The 27,201-nt window shown below is 36.5% G+C and overlaps 1 protein-coding gene across 2 annotated transcripts in view; it reads left to right on the forward strand.

Moving 5' to 3' along the window:
* The first annotated feature begins 17,079 nt into the window (after window positions 1–17,079).
* kiaa0825 (KIAA0825 ortholog) overlaps window positions 17,080–27,201 on the forward strand; it is a 537,179-nt gene continuing 527,057 nt past the window's right edge. For both annotated transcript variants that reach the window (XM_051930183.1, XM_051930184.1), the window contains exon 1: window positions 17,080–17,216. In XM_051930183.1, the coding sequence (XP_051786143.1) occupies window positions 17,086–17,216 (131 nt within the window). In that variant the 5' untranslated portion in view covers window positions 17,080–17,085. The remainder of the gene's footprint in view (window positions 17,217–27,201) is intronic.

Consider the following 27,201-nt stretch of genomic DNA (forward strand, 5'->3'; position numbering starts at 1 on the left):
CTTTCAGCATTTTTAGATGAGTGTCCGTATCGTCTAGGTTTGCGAACAGCCCCCCTGCTCACACCCCCTACGTCAGGATCACAGATAGTCAGCGCAAGAGAGAGAGAAAGAAAAGTAAGCTGGGTAGCTTCTCAGCCATCTGCCAATAGCGTCCCTTGTATGAAATCAACTGGGCAAACCAACTGAGGAAGCATGTACCAGAAATTAAAAGATCGATTGTCCTCAGAAATCCGCGAACCAGCAAAAAATCCGCGATATATATTTAAATATGCTTACAATATAAAATCCGCGATAGAGTGAAGCCGCGAAAGGCGAAGCGCGATATAGCGAGGGATCACTGTACATACCCATGGACGCAGGAGACATAGTAAAACGAGCAGTCAACGCCCCGCCCCAGAGTGAAACGGGACACACTACAGAGTCCACAAAGGCTCATACATCAAACCCGAGATGGTACGGACACGCGCCTGAAACTGCGGAAGCAAAACTGTCTCGGCTCCAAAACCAAACAGCTCAACAACTAACACAGCTACAACAACGAGCCCGTGTGGACAGATCTAATGAACGTAGACGCCTACAACGCGCGTCTCAAACTGCGGAGGCAAAGCAGGCACGGGTTCAAAACGAAACAGCTCGAGTGAGGTCGATCACATTACAGTGATGCATTATTGACAGTACAGTAAAGATCACAGTATAGTGATCCCTCGCTATATCGCGCTTCGCCTTTCGCGGCTTCACTCTATCGCGGATTTTATATGTAAGCATATTTAAATATATATCGCTGATTTTTTGCTGGTTCGCGGATTTCTGAGGACAATGGGTCTTTTAATTTCTGGTACATGCTTCCTCAGTTGGTTTGCCCAGTTGATTTCATACAAGGGACGCTATTGGCAGATGGCTGAGAAGCTACCCAACTTACTTTTCTCTTTCTCTTGCGCTGACTTTCTCTGATCCTGACATAGGGGGTGTGAGCAGGGGGGCTGTTCGCACACCTAGACGATACGGACGCTCGTCTAAAAATGCTGAAAGATTATCTTCACGTTGCTACCTTCTGTGTGCAGCTGCTTCGTGAAGCGACATGCTGCACGGTGCTTCGCATACTTAAAAGCTCAAAGGGCACGTATTGATTTTTCAGTTTGTTTTTCTGTGTCTCTCTCTCTCTCTCCCTGCTCCTGACGGAGAGGGTGTGAGCTGCCGCCTTCAACAGCTTTGTACCGGCGGTGCTTCGCATATTTAAAAGCCAAACAGCCCTATTGATTTGTTTGCTTTCCTCTCTGTTTTTGACCGTCTGTGCTCCTGACACGCACTCCTTTGAAGAGGAAGATATGTTTGCATTCTTTTAATTGTGAGACTGAACTGTCATCTCTGTCTTGTCATGGAGCACAGTTTAAACTTTTGAAAAAGAGACAAATGTTTGTTTGCAGTGTTTGAATAACGTTCCTGTCTCTCTACAACCTCCTGTGTTTCTGTGCAAATCTGTGACCCAAGCATGACAATATAAAAATAACCATATAAACATATGGTTTCTACTTCGCGGATTTTGTTATTTCGCGGGTGGCTCTGGAACGCAACCCCCGCGATGGAGGAGGGATTACTGTATCGCAAACAAATGGAAATTAGTACTCGAAAAAGGGAGAATATAATCACCATGGACCAGATGTCATTGAAACAACAGCAGGATGAAGCGAGGTCAGAAATAAAAGACAGAGTAGAAAACAAAGTCAAACGTCATATAGAGGTTAAAGAACGGGGCCAAACACATGGAGAGCAGGTTAGAGATAATAAAAACTGGAATTCAAAAGCTTCAAAAAAACCTAGGCACGAAACACATGGACAACAAGATACAGAATATGAAAGCAGAAAAAAACGACAGTTAAACGTCCACACCACACAGCGGAGGCAGACCCGGAAGGTGCAGGCGCCTACATCGCGCGTCGAAAGGCACGGGAAAGTACGAAAGGCAAAAGCACCTACACAGCATGGTGAGACCCGACATAATACGGAAGGCGCAGGCGTCACCGCCATATTGTGAGTGGCACTACTGCGTGGTTAAGGCACGGCTCCAAAAAGAAAGAGCTCGACTGACCGAAATACAAGGTGAAACGGGAAACACTACAGAGTCCGTAGTGGTCCACAATGCACCGCGTAATAGTTCGGAAGGAGCTCCGTATTAACAGTGGGGGTCCCCAGAGTGACATGGGCGAACGCTGCGTATTAAACATGCGTCATCCTCACACGTCCAAACTATACAGCATAGGTGAATCACATTACAGTGATGCATTATTGACAGTACAGTAAAGATCACAAGATCGCAAACAAATGGAAATTATTACTCGAAAAAGGGAAAATATAATCAACACAGACCAGGTGTCATTGAAACAAAAGCAGGATAAAGCGAGCTCAGAAATAAAAGACTGAGTAGAAAACAAAGTAAAATGTCATACAGAGGTTAAAACAGGGGGCCAAACACATGGAGAGCAGGTTGGAGATAATGAAAACTGGAATTCAAAAGCTTCAAAAAAAAGTAGGCACGAAACACATGCAGAGCAAGATACAGAATATGAAAGCAGAAAACAACGACAGTGTCAAAACAAAGAAAGTAAACATTGCATTAGTGCAAAGAAAGACAAATTATTACTCGGAGAAATAACGAAATGTTGAATACAGCTCGAATATGTGGACACAGGTGATATGTTAGAAGTATGTAAATATTGTAAGGCTTTGAAGTTTAAGTCAAGAGAATTTCAAAAACGGAGTTTACCTCACATGCATTTATTGGTTACTTTGCAAAAAACATTATTAACTGCTGATGATGTGGATTATTTTGTCTGTGCTGAAATTCTAAACAGAGAAGCCTATCCTAAATGATTGGTACAAAGTCATTAAACACATCTCACGGACCTCATTTAATAGATTCAGCACATTGGGACTCGGAAGATTCCAAATATTGTTTTTACAGAGGTTCAGAAATAAAAATGAAACTAATGAAATAGCAACAATTCAAAGAAACAAAACTCTTAGACGTGTGTATCTGGAAAAACAAAAACAGGGGTTGGCGAGCGAAGCGAGCAGGGGGCGAAGCCCCCTAGTATGTAATAGAATGGAAACTACATTGAACTGTTCAACCACAGATCTAGAAAGTGGATCAACTCTTTGTTCTTTCACTGATGATTTCAGAGGCTAAATGGGGGTTTTCTGATTCTGTCTGCAAATTCTTTATGGACTTAGACAAAGTTTATGATCTAATACAATGTAGTAAGTTGTGGAAGGTGCTGCAAGACTATTGTGCTGTGAAGCCATTGCTACATGTAGTTTGGCGCCTGTTTTCATAAAGAAAGTGTTGCATGCATATACTTGATTCCCTTTAAAATTTATAAATGACTTCATCAATGGTGTGCCTTATCTCCTTTTCTGTTTGTGTCTTTAGATCAATCTTTTGATTTTCCAGCCAATTTACATTTATATCCTCACTTATGGACACAAGATCTGTGTAAGAGGTGGTAGAACTGTGGTTTCTGTGCAATGTTGCTAAAGTCACTCTCTGTGGCAGGCTGAGGTTCCCAGCAAAATGGGAGTCAGAATAACAAGTTAAAGTAGTTTGGCATGTAACTGGGTGGTGTAAAAGGCACACCCCATTGGTCATGTTCACTGGGGATAGCGTGGCTTTGTCCATCCTGCTTGTTGTACAGCCACTGTGATCTTACATACTGTAGAACTATGTTTGAAAATTGAGTGAATGGGTGACGTTTTTGTACTAAATGACACATTTAACTCTAAACCTTAGTTTTAAACTTTTAAACATTTATATATCATGAAATACTATTATACTTTAAAATAAAATTTATCTTAGTACCAGAATATTAGAATTTTACAGCAGTATAACAGAATAATTTCCACTAGCTGTATCCAGATTTTTAGAATGTGAAATTTTTTTTTCTATTCTATTCTTAAAAAATGAAAATCCATTAATATTGTACATTTTCCTAATTCCCAATTTTAAATTTATAGTATTATAAAACTGCTACTTTATCATTAATTTTACATTTAAGTATGTTTTTTAAGATATGAGTTTTGGTATAATTATGTTTAATATTACACTACTGTAAATAATGTTCCTTCTTTTAAAGCTCCTATTGACCTCAGTTTGAAAAGCAGAAAAAAAAGAAACAAAAAGAAGCTTAACTTAACGTTTGTCGAGTGAGAAAACAATATTTGTTCAGCTGGACAGCTTTTTTTGTCAATTCCAAATGAATGTTGAGATCTTGTCTCAGACTTGAAGGCTCCTGTGTCAGGAACTTAATGCTGGCTGCTTGTGGTTTGACAGGGATTATTAAAATCAGTATGGATGAAGGGGATGGATTGTGAGAAAGAGAAATTGACACTGACATTCTCTATTATATTCCACTTGACTCATGATGACTATGTTTATATCATAGATTCTGAATACTGCATTTGTTGTACATGTAAGTTAAGTATGTGGTAAGATACATCAGTTAAGTTTTTACTAAAAAAAGAAGTGATGTGTGCATTTGATTGATGTATCTCAGTCATTTGCAAAGCTTGCCTTTCTTTATATCATTTGAATAATATAGAGAATGGTGTGTTCCAGAAATTTCAAAATTTATGATGGTGTGATGTAGACTGGAACACAATTGATTTTGCACAGTTAAATGTAACACGGAAAACATAAACTTTGACCACAATACACTAATAAAGTGTCATAGAATCCTCACCTATCCATTAGAATCCTCAGTTATCTTATCTACTGAAACCTATAAATCTTTCCTTAAACTCTTATTTTTTTGCTATGTTAGTTCAATAACACTTATATTCAAGTAACACATTGTTACTGCGATGACTGCTATGTGTAATGATTTATTATTTGTAAAGTTTTTAACACTTTGTCAACTGTCTTCCATCTTAAAGGTTTTTTGTTACTAGTAGTGAATGTTCATTTCTGCCCAAGCTGTTAGGCATCTCTATGGCCCAGTGTTCAGATATCACAACCAAATTGCCATAGCCCTGCATGCAAAACACCATTGATCTGCAATATTCTAGTTCAAAGTAAGACATGTAGGGTTGCGCTAGGTAAATGCATTCTTTGTTGCTTCTATTCCTGTTTCATCCATCTCCAACTGAAACCATGTGGGTGTCACTTGGTTTGGTACACAGATCCACAATGTGTGCCATGAGTGTCTCTGTTTAGTCTCTGAATGTGAGGACCTCCATCTTGCCTAAACTAGGCCTGCTCATTCTTGAATTCATGTACTTATGTACCTTCTGAGAATGTATTTGATCCTATAAAAATATCACGCCTAGCCTTGACAGTGCTATTAATACTTTCTGTGCAACGCTTTATTGATTCATAACAATACCAAAATATTACAGACTTATTATTTAAGTGTTCTTTTACACTTTCCTTTTAGTTTGAAAAACAACCATCAGTTGGCTAATCATGGCCCAAGGAAGCACAGTATGACAGCTTATGTGGACTTACTGTAAGTAATTCTTTTTAAGAAGCTAGCTAGAGATTCAGCAAGGCGTTTCTGGACAATACAGAAACAGAAATCTATGTATAAAGTATCTGTTTAGTTTTATAGTTAGTATTTTAATATGTCAACAGATTTAACTTTAGGCTTGTTATGGTGTTTGAGTTTATGTGGATTGATTACTATTAGTAAGCGTGCATGACTATGCCTAGTGATATACAGGTACTGCGTTTTAGTTTGATTCCAGCTCTGAGCCTCATGTACATGTTCTTCTGATTTATGCATACATACCCAGAAACACGTTACAACAAATGTTTAGCAGTAGACACACAAAATCCAAAGGGAGAACATTGCTAAATTAACTGCATGCGTACTTTACGTAAATCTGGAAGATTCCACCAGGTGACAGTGTGAGATATCATCACTGTGAGAAAACATTTGTTGTGAATTGCCTGAAACTTCCATTAAATTCCCAGGACACTGTGCTACAATATCTCTGAAAATGGTGGATGTTTAATGATTACATTCATCAATCCAGGTATGCTCCCATTCCAGCATGCATCTGGTGTGAGGCAGAAACAGTCCCAGGACGGGGCATTAGCTCATCACAAGGTGAATACAAGCACACACATACAGTAGCATCATTTTAGCATCATCAAATCCGCAAACCTTCATGTCTTTGGAAGGAAACCAGAGCACACTATGAAAACCCACCAGGAAAACATGCAAACTCCAGGCAGGGAACACCAGGAATGTGATTCCCTACAAGGCAGCAGTGCTTCTGATCCACCACTGTGCCGCCCCCCACATGTGTAATTATTAGCAGTATTCATTATTTAAATGAATTCAACAATTTATCTGTAAAATGTAACACACATACCTTAATGCATTTCATCATGAAAGTGATATCAGGTATAAATATAAGGATTCTAAATGTGCAGAGAGCTGGAATTTCATACATTTAATGAGTTCTGTATGCCGATTGTTGCCTGCCGTGGCTGTCAGTGCAGGAGGAAGCCCCAGAAATAGGTAGCGATTGACAACTGGGTTGGTTTTAAAATGACTTTACAACATTCTACTTTAATGATAAAATATACTATGAGATTAAAGGGGACATTTCGAGTTTAAATCCAAAATTTCTACTTTAGTCACAAAAAACACCTTTTCACTGTGTCCCTAATTTTTTTCTCTGTGACTCAAATACACCGCTGTACATTTTGATGTTGTTGTGAAGGTGAAAAAAAAAAAAAAGACGGCACAGAAGATGATACATGACACTTTTAAAGTGTATTGTGTCATTACATTAAGGAATATGCGACGCTTGAAAATAAAAGCACCACAAATGCATTTGTATGTCGGCATTTTGCTTCACCACATCAAGCCACACATCCAGTTTCTTTCAGTTAAGCATGAATTTTCTGACTGTGGAACCCAACACGTTTTCATTTTTGTTTCTGTCCATCTCCTCAGTAAATATACCTCTTTGTCATCAGTTTTCCCCTATTTTAGATAAGCAATTCAAATTTTAGATTAATATATTTTACAAGAAACCATAAGTATTACCTGGAAAAATGCTTTTTTGTAATTGGGGTGATGGATGGATGGATGGATGGATGGATGGATGGATGGATGGATGGATGGATGGATTAATGATTTGCAGTTTGCAGTTTTGATATTCTTCAAAGCTAGCTACCAGAGCTTTCCTTGGGTCCTCATAGAGTATTTATCAGAATCCTGAGATAAATTGAGTCAAGGTACTTACAAAAAAAAATGTCTTAAACCCAAGCTCTTTTCCTTATGAGAGACATTGGGACATTGTTTGGCTAATGTTGGTAGACAAATGAATTTGATAACCTATAAAAGTACTATCTAAAGTATAGATTATGGATTTTCATAACTTCCTGGTAAACTTTATGATAGTCACTATAATTTAGAAACCTTTTAATAAGGGTCCTTGGGTATGATGAATTCACATTGGGAGAGTACACCCTGTGGCATATTTTAGTTGGTAGGGAGAAATTATACAGACCAGTATAGGACAGACTGGCATTACCAATTTCCCTATGATTTGGCACACAATCCTTTGCTAAAAAGCAAACCGTAGGTACTCTTAATTCCAGCAAGAGTGGCAGTTTTCTGTCCAAAGTGCCTCTGTGCCTTATCTTATAAAATTATCACTCACAGCTAAAGTGACACCTGCAGATGTCTTTCTGATGCACCATCTAAAACTTGCTCAGCAAACAAAGGGCCATAATTCGACAATGAACAATACTGATGGACAAAATATTGTGCTAATTATCGACCAAAAAGGTAGGCTTTGTGTGCCTAAGAGACCAATGGTAAAATATGTACTCCTTCATTGACAACCATTGCCAGCACTGGATCTGTACTGTCTCCATACGCTCACTACTGTCAACCTGGCTGTAATTTCTACTATCTATAGCAGGCATCCCGTTGGCTTAGGGTTTAGCTGTAACAAAGGCTACAGCAACCCCTTTTACTTTGATGAGTAACCTAGTGCAGGATGGGAGGAGTGGAAGACTTGTCTCTGTTGGGGTTAGACGAGGGGACTATGAGTCCAAACCTTCCTAAGGAATGCACAAACACAAGAATGCACAAGCAAGAGCAAAATCGCACATAAAAGTGTTCATCTTGCTAAAGATGAGGGTTGACTGATTACCAACTAGAAAGCTGATGTAAACTTTATGCTAGCCAAAAGAGTATTCTGTGTATAAAACTCGAAGAGAAAACTGCAGTACCACCTGCAACCAAAAGGTGCAACCAAGGTGAAGAACTAGAAAAGCCGCTGAACAAAGAAAGAAAGGTACGCTCAAAGTATTTACATGTATTTGGAGAAAGCCGACAAGGAAGGAGCAAGGCATACACCTATTCTGATTCCAAGAACTACTAATTATAACTTAGGATAACACCAGCTAATGTAGTTTGGTTTTGGTTTCACTATAAGTGAAAAATAATACCATTTGTGAAGGATAAGTTTTTAGTTGTTATAGGTTTCTCTGCCTAAATTCAGTAGGAAGTTCAGAGCATCATCTAACACACACAAACTGGGTGGGTAGTTTGATGTGGAGTAAATCAGTATGAACTAATTGTGAGCAAATCTATTCTACCTTGATGGTGCAGGCACCAGAAACCTTTATAGCTAGGTAAAGAATTAAACCATTTTGATTATTTGAACTAAAACTTGAGAATTCATACAGTAGGTTATGTGGCTTTTTCTATAGGAGAGCAAAAAGTTCAACTAAGCTTTAGTAATTGTATGTTTTGTGTTGTTTGTTACTGTCCTTCGACTATACATCTTGTAGAAAGAGCTGAAAGTTAAAGATAGCAAAATGAACAATGAAGGCTGAATTTAAGTAAGGGAAGAGAGTGCCTAGTAAGGTTGGGCGGTATCCAAATTTTGATACCGTCAAACCTCCTCCCTATTTTACCTCGGTATACGGTATTACCGTGAATAATAAAAAAAAGTGTGACGTAAGGCTCAGACAGCGTCACCAAACTGTTGGCTTGTGCCAAAACCGTTCAGAAACTGAATATCAAACACTAATACTGAAACAATAACAAAATAACATGTAGAACAATATTAACAACTTTTAATAACAAAGAAGAGCAGCTTATAAAAAAGTGCAAATAGACCCACAACAGTCAACCAGAGTTGAATTAACATAAACATCATCCATATTATAAAACATATTGCAAAGCAATAGTCCTAAACAAAAACTTCTTTCCAGTCTTCTTTCCAATATTGTTTTTAACGTAAACCAAATAAAAATAGGAACGAATGGCAAGTGGCATCAATCTAGTCAAGATTTTTCGCTATAAAAACCAGCATGTTTACTTTGTCCGGCTTTAACAGGGCACGTTGTGGACCGACAACTTTACCTGCGGTGCTGAAAACCCGCTCCGATGGTGTGCTTGTGGCACAGACGCACAGGTACTTTCGTGCCACTCGCGACATCTGGAGAAAATGCCCGGCAGCATTTTTCCACCAGAGAAGTGGGTCCTCGTCTCCTTGAGTAACTGGCTCCAAACAGTAGGCTGTTATTTCAGCTCCGACTCGGTCCTCTACGGTGCCGATGCTGACGGGACCTGCCATTGCATCAGATTTTTTTTGCAGCGTACTTCCCAGAGTCATCTTTTTTCGTGAGGGTGCAGGTTGCGCCTCTCCCTCTTCCACTCTGATGGCCACTGGACCTGCTGCCTCTAAGCTCACAATCTCAGCCTGTAATTCAGCCTTGGTCTCAGCCAATGCATTGTCATCCATCTCATATCCTCCACGGTAACGAGGGTCGAGGAAAGTGCATTTTCGCAATATTTTGCACACTGAATTGGATTCATACTTGGCCTCCAGCTTTGTTAGAATTCCAGTTTTGATTGACTTTGTTAGCTGGAGGTCATTTTCTGACGCAGCCAACACATTGTCCCTGCAGAGCTGTAGTATGGGGAGGATACAGGAACTGGTCACATAATTTTCTCCTGACAAAATATCAGTGAAGTCACCAACTGGTTTCAGTGCTTCGTGAACAGCTTTCAAGACGTCCATGTCCTGCCAGGTCAGGGACAGGCTGCTCCTTCTGTCATCAGACAGGATGTGTCTGATCGCTTGGGCCTGCTCGAGGATGCGCTCCACCATTGCCAGTTTGGAGCCCCAGCGAGTTGCACAGTCCTGCCGACAGATGGATGGATGAATTAATTAATGAATGATGAATAAACGATTAAATGAATGAATAGGCCTAAATAAACAAATGAATGAATAAATAGGCCTAAATAAACGAATGAATGAATAAATAGGCCTAAATAAACGAATGAATGAATAAATAAAAAAGTCCATTAATGTATATTATTCCATTTGGTCAAATTTGCATGCACATTTATTTTAGGCTAAATAAGTCCCTTATGCGCATCAAGCCTGCATTTATTTGATAAAAAATACAGGAAAAAAATTACAATTTAAAAAATGGTTTTCTATTTTAATATAGCCTACTTTTCAATATAATTTATTTATGTGATGCAAAGCATATATATATATATATATATATATATATATATATATATATATATATGCCCCTTTTTTTATATTTGAGCCCCTGCCCCTGAGGAACTCTCTGCACGTTTTATGCTTACCGTTATGAGACTATGTTTTGGGAGTCCCAAGTCCACTTGCTTCTTGTGGAGTTCATGCTTACGTTGCCAGCTGTGTGAAAAAGCCCCAACAATATTACGGCATAGTCCGAGGGCGCGCTTGGTTTTTTGCCTCTGGTCATGCAATCCATTTGTGACATCCAAGTTTAGATTGTGACCGAAGCAGTATAGCCACGGCCAATGCAGGGACCTGATTGCAGCATGAATGTTGGCAGCGTGGTTATGGCTGAAAGTTTTTTCTCGTCAAGTTGCCATTCCTGAAGTGCAGCTCTGAGCGCAGCAGCAAGATTGTCCGCTGTATGACTCTCAGGAAAATACGTAGTTTGGAGGCATTTGGATTCAAGTTTCCAGTCAGGTGTAATAGTATGGACAATCAGAGACATATATGGTGTCATGTTAACTGACGACCACATGTCAGTTGTTAAGGAATAACTGTCTGCCGCTGACAGCAGCACTTGAACATTGTCTCTAACTTTACTATATAAATGTGGGATGGCTGTTTATGAGAAATATTTCCATCCAGGCAGCTCGTACTGGGCATCTAGGACCTTTACCATGTCCGTAAAGGACTTTTTTTCCACTGTGTGGAAAGAGACCATTTCCTTCGCCAAGTATTTTGTCACTGCATCAGTACAGGTTTTCCAATGGACACTGTCCCTTTTGTACTTTGTTGCTTTCCCGAAGGCCCCCATTATCGTCGGCTGCGTACTGGCGGTGGACCTAGATGTTGTTGGTCCTGCATCGGGAGGCGTTGAAACTGTTGCACTGAGTGAACTCGGGTCCATCCTCGCAGCAGTGAGTGGATGATGGTTTTGTATATGCGACCTTAGGTTCGAGGTATTTCCATCTCTCGCCGTCACCTTTTTGTTGCACAATTTGCAAATTGCCTCGTCCATATTTACTGCCTCTCCCTTCTCGTTCGGTCGAAACCCGAAATACTGCCAAACTGCAGAAGTTGTGTTCTTTTTCGAGACCAGGTCACTTGGTGCGTGACTCGCCATCTTTCCCCACCTCTCTCTTTCTCCTCCACGCTGTCACGTGATGACAACCATGCATACGCATTTTTAGGCATTAAATAAATTAATATTTAATCCTTGTCTCCCATATAAGTGCATTGTTTTTATGATGGTATAATGGTATTGAAACTGATACCGTTGCTATTTTTAGATCCCACGGGATACCATATTACCGTATTACCGCCCAAGCCTAGTGCCTAGTGGTCAGGTATGTCTCCTGGTCTGTAATGAACAACTACTTCATGTAGTTGTGGTCCTTTTATATGATGGTTCTGGAAGGGGTTAGGCTGGATGTAGGATGCAGAAGTGACCTCAATGCTCTTCTGGTCTTGAAGCTTTAGGACTATGGATAGACAGGAAGAATGCATTAATGTTGGCGCCCCTTCTTGGTTCTGGGTGGAACTGTTTGGCCATCCAGAGTCCTGAAGATGACTCAGACATGCTTATGCATGACAATGTATATACATTTTGTACAGCGGAGACAAAACAAAGTTAAAAGAGTTGGGGAGCACCACCCTGGGTGAACCTTGTATATTATTTGGCAGCACGCAATCAATATATGGAGACATCTGGACTCAGAGTTGAAGAAAGAACTGAAGTAGGATGGTAGCCATCTTGATTATGTAGTTCTTGGACATGAATGGTAGGGTTCAGAAGGGCAGTCACTGGAAGTGATGTCAGCACTGGAGTGGCAGTTAGGCTTTCATTCTGCAGAGGGAGGAAGAGAGAAGGCTTTAGACCACAGTACCAACCCCTGGTTTGGCAGGTTATTACCATCACCTGAGTCCCTAAACTACCCACCACTTGTGCTCAAATGACAATATATACCTATATACTGTAAACAATTGCATATATCTATCTTCTGTCATCCTTAAGTTATAAGTTGTTTGGTTTTACTTATTGCTTATTACTTAGATCCCTTCATGTTTCTGACATCCCAGCTGGAAGGTGAAACAGAGATCCTTGAGTTGGCAGAAGTTAAAACTCTCATGCACACTACATTAATTTGACGTCCCGGGAGGGAGTGTTACTATTTTTTAATGAATTATTGGCATTGCTAAAAGCAACACTGATAATTAATTGACTGATTTATAATGTCTATGAATCAATTCTTCTTCATATTGTACACATTTCCTATACCAGGAAATACAGCTGGCCAAAACTTCTTAATAAAGTCTATGGAATTGCCATACTTTGTGTTTTCCTTAATCCCAATTTTACAAAGATCATTTCTTGGCATTCCAGTGCCAAAACCTGATTGTCATGGTGGCTCATCTCCCATACACCTTCATAATATTTTTTGTTCGTCTTTGGCTTCATAAATGTTGTGATGAATATTCCTGGAAACTAAGTTGTATGGAGTTTCACAAGGTAACAAACTTCTGAAGTACAAGTCTGTCTATATCTTCAGAGAAGGTAACCATATTAAACATATTAGCATCTTAATCCAAAAAGCACATCAGTGTGATATGTTTTATTCACCTCAGCATGAAATCTTTTAATGATGACCCCTTAAATATATCCATCCACCCTACTGCAGTGGGTACTTGTTCACACTATCGCTTGTGTTTTTTTTTTTTAAATCTAAGAAGCATTCTACAATTCCTTATGAGGCATTTTACAATTATACTGCTTGTTATTACAAAACACTATACTTTTATATCCTTTAGAAGTAAGTGACATTTTTTTTGTTACGCTGTTGGTGCTTGAATATTTTATAAAATGTTAAGGCATTTTTTTGTTTATATAAAGGAGAACTGTCAGCACTTTATCTACTAGTTTTAGTGGTACATAAGCTGTACCCCAGTTTCTGACTTTAATCATCCAGCTTCATAATGTTGGACAAGTGTTGGACAACTTTATAACACCTCTCATTTAATTTACTGCAATTTTGTTCTTTGCTATTTATCTTTCAACTTATTTTGCAGTTCAGCACAATATAATTAAAAAGGAACACCAGGAAGCATGTGAAACATGAATTTTGATAATCTGTAAACACCAATTGCCTTTTTAGCCTTACCATTATCACAAAAAAACTCTTGCTTTCAGAAGCCAAACAGCATATATTTCTAATAGACCTAAAATTGTATTCATTAAATAGATGGGAGGACAAATGTTTTTTGAAAAATAACAAATTGGTGGAGGTGAAAACTGCTGGATAAAATAATAATGCATTCCTGTGATGCTTTACTCTTGTACATGTTTGGTATAATAACATTAAGGCTACTGCTGCATGCCATTTGGTCCCTGTACATGCTAAGCAAAATTTCAGTTATTTCAATCAGTAAGCCATTTTCAGATCCACTTTATCCGATTCAGGGTCATACTAAGGTTTATCCAGTCAGCACCGTGTAATGTAGCAGTCTATTACTTGGCTTATTCATAAACAGGGGAATTAACCAAATCTGCAGGACTTTGGGGTTGTGAAAGGAAAACAAACGTAGACATGGGCTTGTATACACAACACGGACAACAGTCATACATGGGAATTGAACATAGAACACTGTGTTCTTGAAACAACAGCACAGACCAACGTGGTAATGTGCCACTCCTGACTGATATTTTAACATTATTATTTTAAATTTACACCTGTGTATTACACCAGGACAAGTTCAATCTGTTTCATGCATATAGTTTGCTTTAAAGGCAGGGATATTTTTTCCATTTTATATTGATAAATTATAGTTATTGAATTGTAATGAATGTGCACATTTTGTTATTTACATCATAACAGACTATGATACTGACTTTTTAATGTAGGTCTGGGTGCACAGTCTTGAATCAATTTAATGCTTTCCATATACAGTATATTATTAAATGAGTAATTTTCATAATTTCCAGTTATGGTGAAGAAGGTTAGCTTTTTATAAGATCTTTCAGTTAGGTTTAGTAGATTTTATTTAGCAAGAATGTGTCATATATATTAGATGAAACAGAATGCACAGAGCTCCGGGTTGATTACAATAGCTCCATTTGCCTTAACTCCCTGTCCTTCCTAATAATCAACAATGGTACAGTATATACAGACAATACTGTGTTTTGGGTTTTTTGTGCACAATTCAGTGCACATATAATTTTAGTATTTTTGAATGTGACTTGATAGAGTGCACCAGATGTTCTGGCATGGGTTAATCAGAATAGAAGCCTTATACTATAGGAGAGTTCCATGAATATAGCAAAAATGGACCTTTTTTAGAAAAGCACCTAGCTAATAGAGGTCCAAAGGCTAGGAAACAGACCTTTAACAAATAGGGCATACATCTACTGACACAACTTGTGCTGCAATGCAGGCAGAATGCGGTCAGTCAACTAATAAGTACAACAACGAGGTCCATTCATAGAGCTATTGCTCCTGGCTCTTCACATCTTGTCTGTGATCGATTATGTTAACTGAAAAACATGAAGGTCCATTTGCAGTTGCACTAGAGGAGTGAAGATCCATTATCAGGTGTGATGAGTCCTGGTTGCTTACATCATCAGTGGAAGATTAAATTAGCAAACTGCTACCAATGAGTGTCATAACTGGAGATTACTTTATATCAGGTGTATCGAGTATCACAGCAAGCTTTACAGAAGATGCTTCTTCTCCTTGTCCCCTTTTTCCACCTCTTCCCACTGTAGATGACCATGAGCCTATTAATAAAAATGTGAAGAGCAATCTGACAGCCCCAGTACCAGGTAGAGATAATAAGTATTTGAATAGAAAAAAGTAAATAATAGTATTGGGTTCTTAAAATGTTTCATACATTAACTCTATAACAATTTTCCCCTGACTTGCAACACACTGGCCAGGCACAGGACAGGTTTAACTTAATTTAATTTAATTTCCAATAAAACATTTGAGTAGCTGCTCACTTCAGTGGAGAGGCAGGTAAATATGAAATACAGAAGAGAAGCTATGTAGCATTTCCTAGGGACTGGTTACAAAAAAAGTGTTAAATATAGGAAATTGTAAATGATTTCTCACAATCCCATTAGTACAGGTCTGGTTTGCTATTGGGAAAGGAAGGAAGGAAAGAAGGAAGTTAGGAAGGATGGAAGGACAGACAGACAGGCATAGTTCTTCATCCTGGCCAGGACTGCTGTCATTCCTTTATGGCACTTACAACCGCAAACCCAGACCTGTACAACACTCTTGATACAATTTAACTGGTGCACCTTTACCTCAGTTTCAGCTGCTAAATTCTGTATTTTTTTCAGAGTGTTTCTTTGTGGCTTCTCTCATAAGTTTCCTGTACTAGTTATATAATTATTCAGATGCCGCACCAATATTTGTTGAACATTCTCAGCATTAAAAGCTTTAAGTGTATTGAGTAAGTTGTCTATACATTGGTTAGGAGTGATGTTTGCAAATTTTGTGCTTAGCATATTTTCTTGATATCATTCAGTGTTTATAGGAACCAATGTTACAATTCTACTAATGCCATAATTTATTTTTTTGGTTAGCTGAGCTAAGATCAAGAGTAGCGTTAGGTACGCTACACACACAACACATTAGGTTTTGGTAAAACTGCATACTCTTGACCTTATTTTTTAATCACAAGACCATTTCTCAGAACTTAGCTGGTTTGTTCTCCTGCATTCTGTGGCCAGCTTCTAATGTCTCTTTACTTAATTCTTTTTAATTAAGGGCTTATTTTTTCAACTTACTCATTTAGTCAAAGGTAACAGAGCACTTTTATTTTACTAAGTCAGTGAATTCTATGGGTCTTTCTAGTTGACTGTTGCCCTCTCAATGGGTTTCTCCACAAGTCTCATTCTTACTCAAATACTAAGTTCTTGTCCATAAAAGTTCTTGTCAATAAAAGTAATAAGTTTTGATGAACATACTCTTCTAGGAACTTTCTCTGCAATTTAGCATCCACTTCTTAAATACTATCCAATTGTTCTCAGGGAATAGCCCATACACTTTAAAATCATTGTGTACCTCTTTCCTCAGATGTGCATCCCTTCATATCTGATTTCTTTGGTCTTAACGTTTATACATTTCTTTCTAATTGACAATGTTTTTTCCCCAAACATACTGGGTTTCTTTATTATTTATAAAAGTTGTCACTGATTTTCATGGTGCATAGACAGAAAGCCCAGAGGTTATGGTATTGGGGATATGAATATTTATGCAAATAGAACATTTCAGTTTTTGACTTTTATGATATTTCTTGACAAGGCAATTTTTTGTCTTTAATTTTTATTGCTTGCACATGTAAGATTACCGCAAAAAATAACACTGGAACATTGTTTGTACTCCAGGAAAATTTTGAAAACATTTAAAAGGTCTGAATGCATTTGCAAGATACTCTGTATTTACAGAATATAGAGATAACTTAATAGTTCACCTACATTAATATGTGATGTAATGTAAACAATATGTTTTCTTTCTTCTGCATCTGCTATATTGGGATATTCTCCAGACATCTAACATGGAGTGGCCAGGGGACAATTTGCAGGGTAATTGTCCTACAGACATCTTTCTCACTGGCGTATTTGGGGAACTGGACATTCAGCAGGTGCTCCATGACACAGAAGAAAAATTAAAGCTCAATGCATGGTGGTAAGTAATGAGATTATTTAAGACACTGAGCATACTTCATATTATTTTTTTGCACAACTGTCATATTGGCAGTAAGCTCAAAACTAAGATTTTTTTAATTATGAATAATCAGTAATATGTTATTTATGATGGTTATTAAAAAGAAGATAAAACTTTAAAGTCACTAAACTTGTATAATGCATTATATGGTCTTAAATATTAAGTTTAATTTTGATGTCAGTTTACTATCATTACTTTATTTGAAGTTTATTTGAAGAAAATAACATTCCATATGATTAAGTCTAACTTATACAATGAAGAAGATAACATTACATACAATCAAGTCAAACTTAACAAAACAGAATTCAATCCCCACCTAAGAGAAAGAGAGCTAACAGCTAGAGCATATATTTAAAAATAACAAAGAAGGGGAATGTCCTTTTCCCCAAAATGCTTATTCTAAAATTTTATTAATTAGATTTTGCCATATTTTAAAAATGTTTGAAACAGATCCTCTAAATGATAAGTTGATTTTTCCCACCTTTGCTTTTTATCTTTGTTTAGTATTCTTGCTTTAATAAACCATACCAATGTAAATAAGGAAGTCTGGCAATTAAAACATTTCACTCCTGCCTATTTATGTCGCTCCTATCATATTAATGATATGTAGTCTTACTTCCAAACAGAGCTAGGATCTGTTTTTATATATTGGTTGTTTGTACAGTATGTATGTGTATATACAATATGTTGTATCCAGGTACCATCTGGTAGAAAATTTCCAGGAGCAATCCAGTTTTGCACAGAAGCAGCAGATAGTTCAGCAGTATATCTCAAAACAAGCAAGAAAACCACAGTAGCAATGGGAGAATATTTAAGTGTGGGAACACATGAATCAATTAGTAGTGGCATGCTTTGTTGGTAAGTATCTACAGCTTGTGAAGATTCGCAGTTGGGAGCAGACAGCTCACAATGTAAAGAGGTGCCTCTGTTGTCTTATAGAGAAAGACCCAACCTAAAGTGCAAGCTGCCCTGGTCACCTAGTCAGTTAAGCACTGCTTATGTTTCAGGACATTTGAATTTGCACACAATTCAAAGCTAATAGAATACTGAAGGTTCCTAAAGGAATATTTCTGGTATTGATCACTGAGAGCAAAAAACAGCAGATTGTACCAGGCAGAGTTGTGTCTGTTGAACAGCAGCCTGTACCAAGTGCGTCTTCCAGACTTTGGTGACAGAAAGACAAAATTATTTATGCATTTGTGTATTCCTTTTTTAGCTTTGTTCACACATTGTAGTTAGTCCAACAATTTTACAGTAAGTAGCCAAGTCAAGAACATGTGTGGGAAAGATGTAGAGCTAGAAAATTAAAAGATTTTCTTGACGTGTGAACGCAAATCCATTCCCAAGGTGGTTAACCCATGAATTCTCTGTATTTAAGGTGGTAGCACATCTATCTATCTACCTACCTACCTACCTACCTACCTACCTACCTACCTACCTACCTACCTACCTACCTACCTACCTACCTAGTTTTTGTTATGTTATTTACTTACACTTATAATTCTATTGAAACATTTTACAATGTTTGTAAACTTGTTGGAAAAAAAAACATTTTAATATTCTGTCAAACTGATGTGTCCATTTCCAACTAAAATCTTTTATGTAACACGCGCAATTCCTTTCACTTTGCATTTAGAATTTACCAAAACGTCAAGGAAACCACATTTCCCACTATTTTGATAACATTGTTTTCTTTCTTTCTTCAGTTGATTGTGCATCTATGTCTCTGTAATACTACTTAAATTATGAGTATCACATTGTGCTCTTTGGGAATATGATTATATATTTTATAGAAAGTAAAACTTTTAATTAGCAATTATAAGTTCTAACATAAATAAAGCTAAATTTTCAAATTTAAAATGCACCAACTTAATTAGAATTCAATGAATTAAACAATGGTAATTTATATATGAAGATTCATTAGAAAGATTAAATAATAGGTGTGATAATGTCTTTGAATAAACCTTGAAAATGTTAATGAGGAGAAGATGGTCTTGAATCTTTTCAAAAATAACCTTCATCTCAACCTTTTAATTGTTTTTTTTTTCTATTTTTTAATTTAATTTATACATCTGAGAATTTGGTCACTTAGGGAGTAGCTCTAGTATTTCAGCTATTATCTTTGTCTGTAAAATGTACATTTTTTAATTTAAAAAAAAAATAAATAGACATCTTGCAATTAATTTGTTTAAATAAATGCTGTGCACTGAAGTAAAGTCTTTTTTCAGTATCTATCTATCTATCTATCTATCTATCTATCTATCTATCTATCTATCTATCTATCTATCTATCTATCTATCTATCTATCTATCTATCTATCTATCTATCTATCTATCTATCTATCTCTGTGTTTTTGTAATATTGTAACTTATACTTGTAATGCCATTGAGGCATTTACATTTATTAAAATGGCTGGAAAACACAAACATATTTTAATATTCTTTAAAATTGATAGGTCAACTTACAACTAAATTATGACAACGTAACAAGTGCAGTACTTTTCAGTTTGCATTTGGAATTTAGCAAAAAGTCAAGGAAATAAATCTTGACTCTTGCTGATTCTTGCAAGGAAAGTGACCTCTTTCTTTCAATATGAATACAATTTTTCTTTAGCCAAGGTGTTCTAAAGTTATATAACCCAGAGTAATGAAGCAAGATTCTTCGACACCTAAAAACGCACCAACAGATTGATAATGGCTTTGATTTTCTTTTTTCCCTTGTGTAAATGTAGAAAGCATCACTGCACTTTTCTGTAGTATTTTAGATGTGCTCCTTGGAAATATCTCTTTATTACAATCTCTTGTGTGCCTTACTTAGTCATTCTGAATTTTCTGTGGAATTTACTGACTATTCACAGAAATGTTATCCCATACTTATACAGTTCATTGATATAAATTCTAATTTAATGAAAGAACATTTGCACGGTATTTGTTTTATTTTTAGATTTTTGCTTTTTATTATAAAAGTTTAGGCTTTGCAGTATTCCTTCTAATTAAGCTTATATGTGAAAGATGCGTTATATTTTTTTATTAGATAATTTCCATTTTTGAAAACCAAATTAAGTTTGGCTGTATAGCACACCCAAATAATAGCACAATTTCATTTTAAATTGTTCCTAACTTCCAGATATTGTGTCAGCAGGATAGTTGTAACTAGGGGCACATATCCTTTTAGGTAACCAAGAACCGTACAAGTGAGTCTCATATTGTGATCCCTGAACAGTGAAGCACTGCATATTTATGGGGACCTGTCATGCTTGTAAATTTTTGCATCTCTCTTTGCTTTTGGCGCTTCACTGCTAACTATGCAAATTTAGGCTTCCAACCAGTTCTGTAGTTTATTGCTATTCTATTTAAAAGTTATGGTATTTGCAGACATCTAGTTTTTGTTCTTTGCTTCAACTCTGGCTGGCAGCTGTCATTCACATTGAACAATTTCATGTAATGTGAATTGCTGGAGCCATTTTACTATTTGCTGAGTAAATGACTGTTTAAGAAAGTAAGAAGAAGAAGGTATAGTAAGTAGCTTAAATCAGCAATATTATAATTTTTACTTTATGTAAATTAATGGTGTTTGTTTTGAGCAAATATTTGCTAGAGTAGCAGTATTTGGCATGTTGTTATGAGAGCATGCTCTCTGACATATACAGTACACCAGTAACATTAAAGCTAATTGTCACAAATAATACTAGTATTATACTACCAGTGAAATACCTGAATTGTTCAGTGAAGAGCGAGCATTGCCCTTGAAGTAATCTCTTTAAACTAACAAGAGGTTTTAGGCTTTGGAATTACACAGTACCTAACTTCTAAAAATTCCTGCTGTGCACACTCCTGGCTCCTGTGATGCTATGCATCCATTCACAATCAAAGATTTCGATGTTTAAAATTAAATATTTTATCAACATGTAGAAAAGGAGAAAAAAGGGCAGACATGCATTTATTTATATATTTTTTGCTGTTTCTGTTACATACAAACTTGTGTGTAAACATCAACAACAGCTGTGGGCCATCTGCCGTGCTTAACTTATCCCTGTAGGATGATAAGCAATACCTTGGAGCCTGTAGGTATGACTATGTCTATGTGCAGACAAGAGCGACACTTTTACACTGTGCTTAAGTATGTTTTCCATTTGCAACAAATTTAAAATAAAAATATCATCGAAACAGTCTACAGTCGCACATCTTACTACATATAGTGTTATCTGACAAAGGAAGACTGCATTCAGATTGTAATTTAAAGTGACTACACATGTTCATGAGCAGGCGATGCACTCAGCAGATAAATGCACCAGATGGCACACAAAATAAATAAAACACATTGTAAGCAAAGTTGTAGAGGGGATTCAAGAATGTTTAATTTTTATTAAACTCCTAAATGATTATGTTTTCTGAATTATTCATATACATATTTCATGTTCTTAAAAGATAAAAAAAAATATTACTGTATGTATCTTTTCAAGTTATTCTGCTAAGTTTAGAATCTCAGACAGCAGTGTGTAGGAGGTCGATTCCACAACTTTGATCACTTAGTCAAAACAGATTTGATGGCATTTATTCATGTTTGTTTATGCTAATGATAAAACACCTGTGATTTAAACATATGCATCAAATTGTAATTCTTACGTCATTAATGATTTAGTTTTTTTGTTGTGAAAAATTACAGAAAAATATTTGCAGTCTCCATAATAATTGCAAAGGTCAGGATTTTAAATTGGTCTTTAATTAACACTTGTTGCCTTAATTGGATGTCATATGTTCTGAAATTCTGTCTCCTATTAATATAATTTAATTTTTTTTCAGTGGTTTTTCTGAGTTTTAATGTATGTCTTTTTTTGACAGATTCAGGGTGGTCCACCAAAGTACACCTGTCTAATCCTCTTATCAGTATGTGAGACAAATTACAAGAGGAAAAGATGTATGCTTTTGAAGGTTTTAGCCTATTTATCGTTCAAAGTCATTGGCTAATACCCAGACTCAAATGTCAGAGATTTTCTTAAAAGCTGTTTCCTAATTGAAGGAGATTAGGATAGGCTGACAACGTCTGGGGCTTTTCAAATTAAAATACTGTAATCCATTAGGTTTCATCAAATTGGACACTTCTGGAGGCCACCGTCAAGGTCTTTAATGAAGTGTCAAAAAGACCAGGGAATATGGACAGGGCATCGTATTTCAAATAGCTGAGAACAGCAAACAGTGGATGATAAATAATATACAGGTATGCCTATCTTTGTCATGCTCTATCCGGGTATTTTTTGAAAAGGGTCTGTCCCAGAACCACAACACTAAGAAGTAGGCCACAGGCAGTGAAGTATCATTTTTCACAGCTGTAATTTGCTTTTCCAATATAAAGAATGTTCTTTTGATACAGAAGAGATATTTGTTTTCACTGCTATTCATTTTGAACTTGCCGAAGCCTAAATTTATTTGAAAACGATCTTTTTCTTTACCTGTGCAGTGTTCTGCGACATACTAATGCTCACACACTAAATTAATTTTGACAGAGAACTTAAGATAATGTCAGACTGCTGACTAATCAGTGGATTCGGTTTCTGTAAACTAGAGAGCTGTGAAATGTGCCATCATAACTAATAAAAGTACGAGATTGCCTTTTTTTGGGTTTTGTGTCATGTCTTGTTTGAAAACAATTAGGTTCATTTTGAAAGGGTACTGTAAAATCTACAAGGAAAATAGTGCAAATAGAGCAACTCTACCTTTTTTATTAGATTAGTCTGAGCATTTTTATAGAGTATTTTTTCCGCATTGAAAGTCTTAAACCATTTTCAACCATCACAATGAAGTCAGTCCTTTTAATCTGCACAAGCTGTAATCTGGCTTTTAAAATGAATTTTAAAGAATATGGAATTTTTTTAATATGATTTTTGGAAAATGTTTGATTCATCTTTCCCTTAGACATTTGTCAAGGTCTGTCTTAACAACAAGACTGGAACCCACCCTTTACTAAACACCAGTCCACTGCACAGCACACTAAATTCATACTTTAAGCAAATGTGGATTCACCTGTTAAGCTAACTTAGACATTGGGAATGTGGGAGAGAAAGTACGGGCCTTTAAAAATGCCCACATTGACACTGCAGATAGTGATTACACCTAGGATTATAATTTGGCCTTGTAAAGTGTGAAGCAGGTAATTCTAATTTTGAGTGAAATGTTCCTTTAAAATCATTAAGTAAAATATGTTATTATTTTGCAATATGTTTTCATTCATTTCATTAGAATTTAGAAGTACTGTGTTGCTTGACTGTGGTGGGTTGGCACCCTGCCCGGGATTGGTTCCTGCCTTGTGCCCTGTGTTGGCTGGGATTGGCTCCAGCAGACCCCCGTGACCCTGTGTTTGGATTCAGCGGGTTGGAAAATGGATGGATGGATACGAATATAAAAAACAGCCCACAGTCCACATCAGAGGTTATTTTTTCAGTATTTTGTTACAAATGCTGCTCCAGATATGTAGCCTCTCTTAAATGAACAGTGCTTTTAAAGACTTGACACAACATTTTCATTCTATAACAGTCTGTACTTTAACTCAGCAATTGAAAACCTTTGTTGACAGCTCTAAAGAACTTTGTTGTTCACTTTATTTTCTACATAATCTAGTTTATATTCACCTACTTATCACAATGCATTTATCAATTGCTCGGAACAATTAATTGGATTTGTGGATGTGCCCCATTTCTTTTAAAAATATGAGGACTAAGTTTGATTAAATAAGGATTTCTTAGTGAAAATGTAATAATAATAATAATGATGATAATAAAAATAACTAGGGAGCTTTTCCCCCTGCTCGCTTCACTCGCCAACCCCCGTGTTTGGTTTTCCGTTTTTTTTTCTTTGAATTGTTGCTATTTCATTAGTTTCACTTTTATTTCAGAACTTATGTAAAAACAATATTTGGAATCTTTCGAGTCCAAATATGCTGAATCTTTTAAATGAGGTCAGTGAGACATGTGTTTAATGACTTTGTCAGGTTAGAGATAATGAAAACTGGAATTCAAAAGACCCCAAAAAAACGTAGGCGCAAAACACATGCAGAGCAAGATGCAGAATAAGAAAGCAGAAAAAAACGAAAGTGTCAAAAAAAAAAAAAGTAAACATCGCATTAGCGCAAAAAAAGAGAAATTATTACTTGGAGAAATAACTAAAAGGCGAATAGAGATCGAATATATGGACACAGGTGATATGTAAGAAGTATGTAAATATTCTAAGGCTTTGAAGTTTAAGTCAGAGAATTTCAAAAATGTGTTTTACCTCACATGCATTTATTGGTTACTTTGCAAAAAAAATTATTAACTGATGATGACGTAGATTGATTTGTCTGTGCTGAAATTCCAAACAGAGAAACCTATCCTGAATTATCTCTAACCTGCTCTGCATGTGTTTGACCCCTTTGTGTTGTAACCTCTTTATGACGTTTTACTTTGTTTTCTACTCTGTCCTTTATTTCTAACCTCGCTTTATCCTGCTTTTTTTTCAATGACACCTGGTCCGTGGTGATTATGTTCTCTTTTTCGAGTATTAACTTCCGTTTGTTTGCACTACTGCGATCTTTACTTTCTTTTTTTTCTACTGTCTAATTTTCCTACTTTCATATTCTTTAACTTTCTCCACATTTGAATCGCACATACTTTTTTTTTTTTTTTGGAGCCTTTCGAATTGCACTGCTTTCATAATCTGCTCTGCATGTGTATAGTGCCAACGTTTGTGAATGTCTTTATGAAGTTCTACTTTGTCTTTTACTCTGTCTTTTAATTCTGAGCCCGATTGGACGTGCTTTGTTTCAATTCCTCTTGTTGCGGGCTGATAATTACTTGCCTTATTTTCTGAATTTGCACTTAGATTATTTTTAATTTTTTCTTTTCAATGCTTTTGAGTCTCTTTTCTCCGCGCTGCTTTCTTCTTCGCATATTCGTTGACATTTCATTTATAACATATTGTCCTTATACGCTTTATATGCGCTGAGATCCTGGATCTGTATATGTTCAAATCCTTCATAAGACAAAGTTTTGCTGCCCCGTTGTCTTATTTGATAGATTGTAAGTAGGGCATGTCTTGCAAGAATCTCATGTTCTTCGTCATCGCAAGACGATCCTGGGTCAATCTCTTGGCACAATGTCTCATGTTTACAGTCCCCGCGAGACGCACCGTGGCAAGTTTTTTGGTCTCACGGGTCTTTTAAATGTCTTCCGAGAAGATCACGTATCGTAGCCTTGCTTTTGCTTTCCAGGATTTTTTTTATAATAGAGAGATATTTGTAGCCATTCATCAATACTTGTTTTGTAGTTGCTTTTATTGTTCAGGGTAGCAAGGCCCTAGAACTCAGGAATAATTTGTAGAAAGGGTTAAAGTAACTCAGAGTAGAATATTAGTCCATAACAGGACACATTAACAACTTTAACACACAATGTGCATGTCTTTGAATTATGGGAGGCCTGGGTGAAAAATGAAAATTTCACACAGTAGATGCCCTTGTTGTCAACTGAACCTGCCCCATTCATTGTGAGGTAGCAGTGATTACATGCATGTTTCTGTGAAGTTATTAAATGTTATACAGTATCTCATACTGAAATTGCTGATTAAAACATAAAATAAACTAGTAAAAAAGATGCATCAATTTATATAGAAGGTACTGTTCGTTGTGACTCTGTCATTTTTAGAAATTATGGTTAACGGAGATGTTTTTGCAGTGTTCAATTGCATTTATTTGATCAATTAGTCAAATTGAAATTTATTCTCTGTAGCACCCTTCACTGAGTACACTATCTTCAAAATCAAAATCGGAATTCACTTTATTGACCAAGTACACTGATGTGTTCTAGCAATTTGTCTTGATTGGTGTTATAGGAATTTGACTTGATTGTATTGGTACAACATATAAGAACAACACAGAATGCAAAAGATACATTTAAGAAGATTAAATATAAAATGATAAAATATGATGCAGATAAAATCATAAAATATGATTCAGAAAGACAGAGCACCAAACTACCATGGCTGCCATCTAGTTCGTCTATATCTGGCACTTATCTATATAATGGAGCACTTTACAATGTATAAAATACCACATTTCAGAATAAAATATTTATAACTGAAAAAATGTCAGTCATGTTAAGGTGACATGGAATTATTCAAACTGCTGTTAAAAAGGAATCTGTCTGACAAGAAGACATCACTAGGGTGGCACAGGGCAGGGATGGTTCCTACTGACATCCTGCAGGACAGAGAATTGTGCTTATGTCAGTGTGAAAAAATGGATCTACTAGGGGCAATATGCTCTGTATATATTTTAGTAGCCCTGGAAAGACAATAAGCAGAACTAAGAGGTTAAAAGAAGAGAAACTGCAGAACTTAATGTTCACCAGGAACACCAGAAGTCATGTGACCTAGTAGTTGGCAGGAATGCCTGCCCCACTAAGAGATGTCAGGATGTGTTTTTAGGGCAACAGAAGGCTGAGGAGTGCAGGTACACCAGGGATCACTCAAGGGTGGTCTGCCCTTGCATTGAGTTAACAAAAATACAGCTGTCTTTGACTCCAGGAATTATTCTAGAGATTGAGCAGAAGTGATTTCAGGAGTTGGTAATATGCTACTTTTTTGGAAATAGGTAAATTCAGTCTAATGTCAGCTATACAAATGTAAATAATAATAATAATGATTATTATTATTATTAAACTGCTATCATTAAAATAAGTAGTACATTCCCTTTCTAAACTGTGTCTTCAGGGTGCATTGTTTACATAGCTTGGTGGACATCAAGGTTATTATAGTTTTGTCTTTTTATATTAGTTTTTATTTCTATATTTTTTCTGACCTTACTTGGAAATTCAGTTTAGTTTTAGTTTTCCTTCATCGTGTATCTTTAGTTTTAGTTCAGTTTTTATTTCACAAAGATATTTCTATTTTATTTTTATATCTATTAGTTTCAGTTTTAG

This window comes from Erpetoichthys calabaricus, chromosome 7 (assembly GCF_900747795.2).
Source record: "Erpetoichthys calabaricus chromosome 7, fErpCal1.3, whole genome shotgun sequence".
NCBI lineage: Eukaryota > Metazoa > Chordata > Cladistia > Polypteriformes > Polypteridae > Erpetoichthys > Erpetoichthys calabaricus.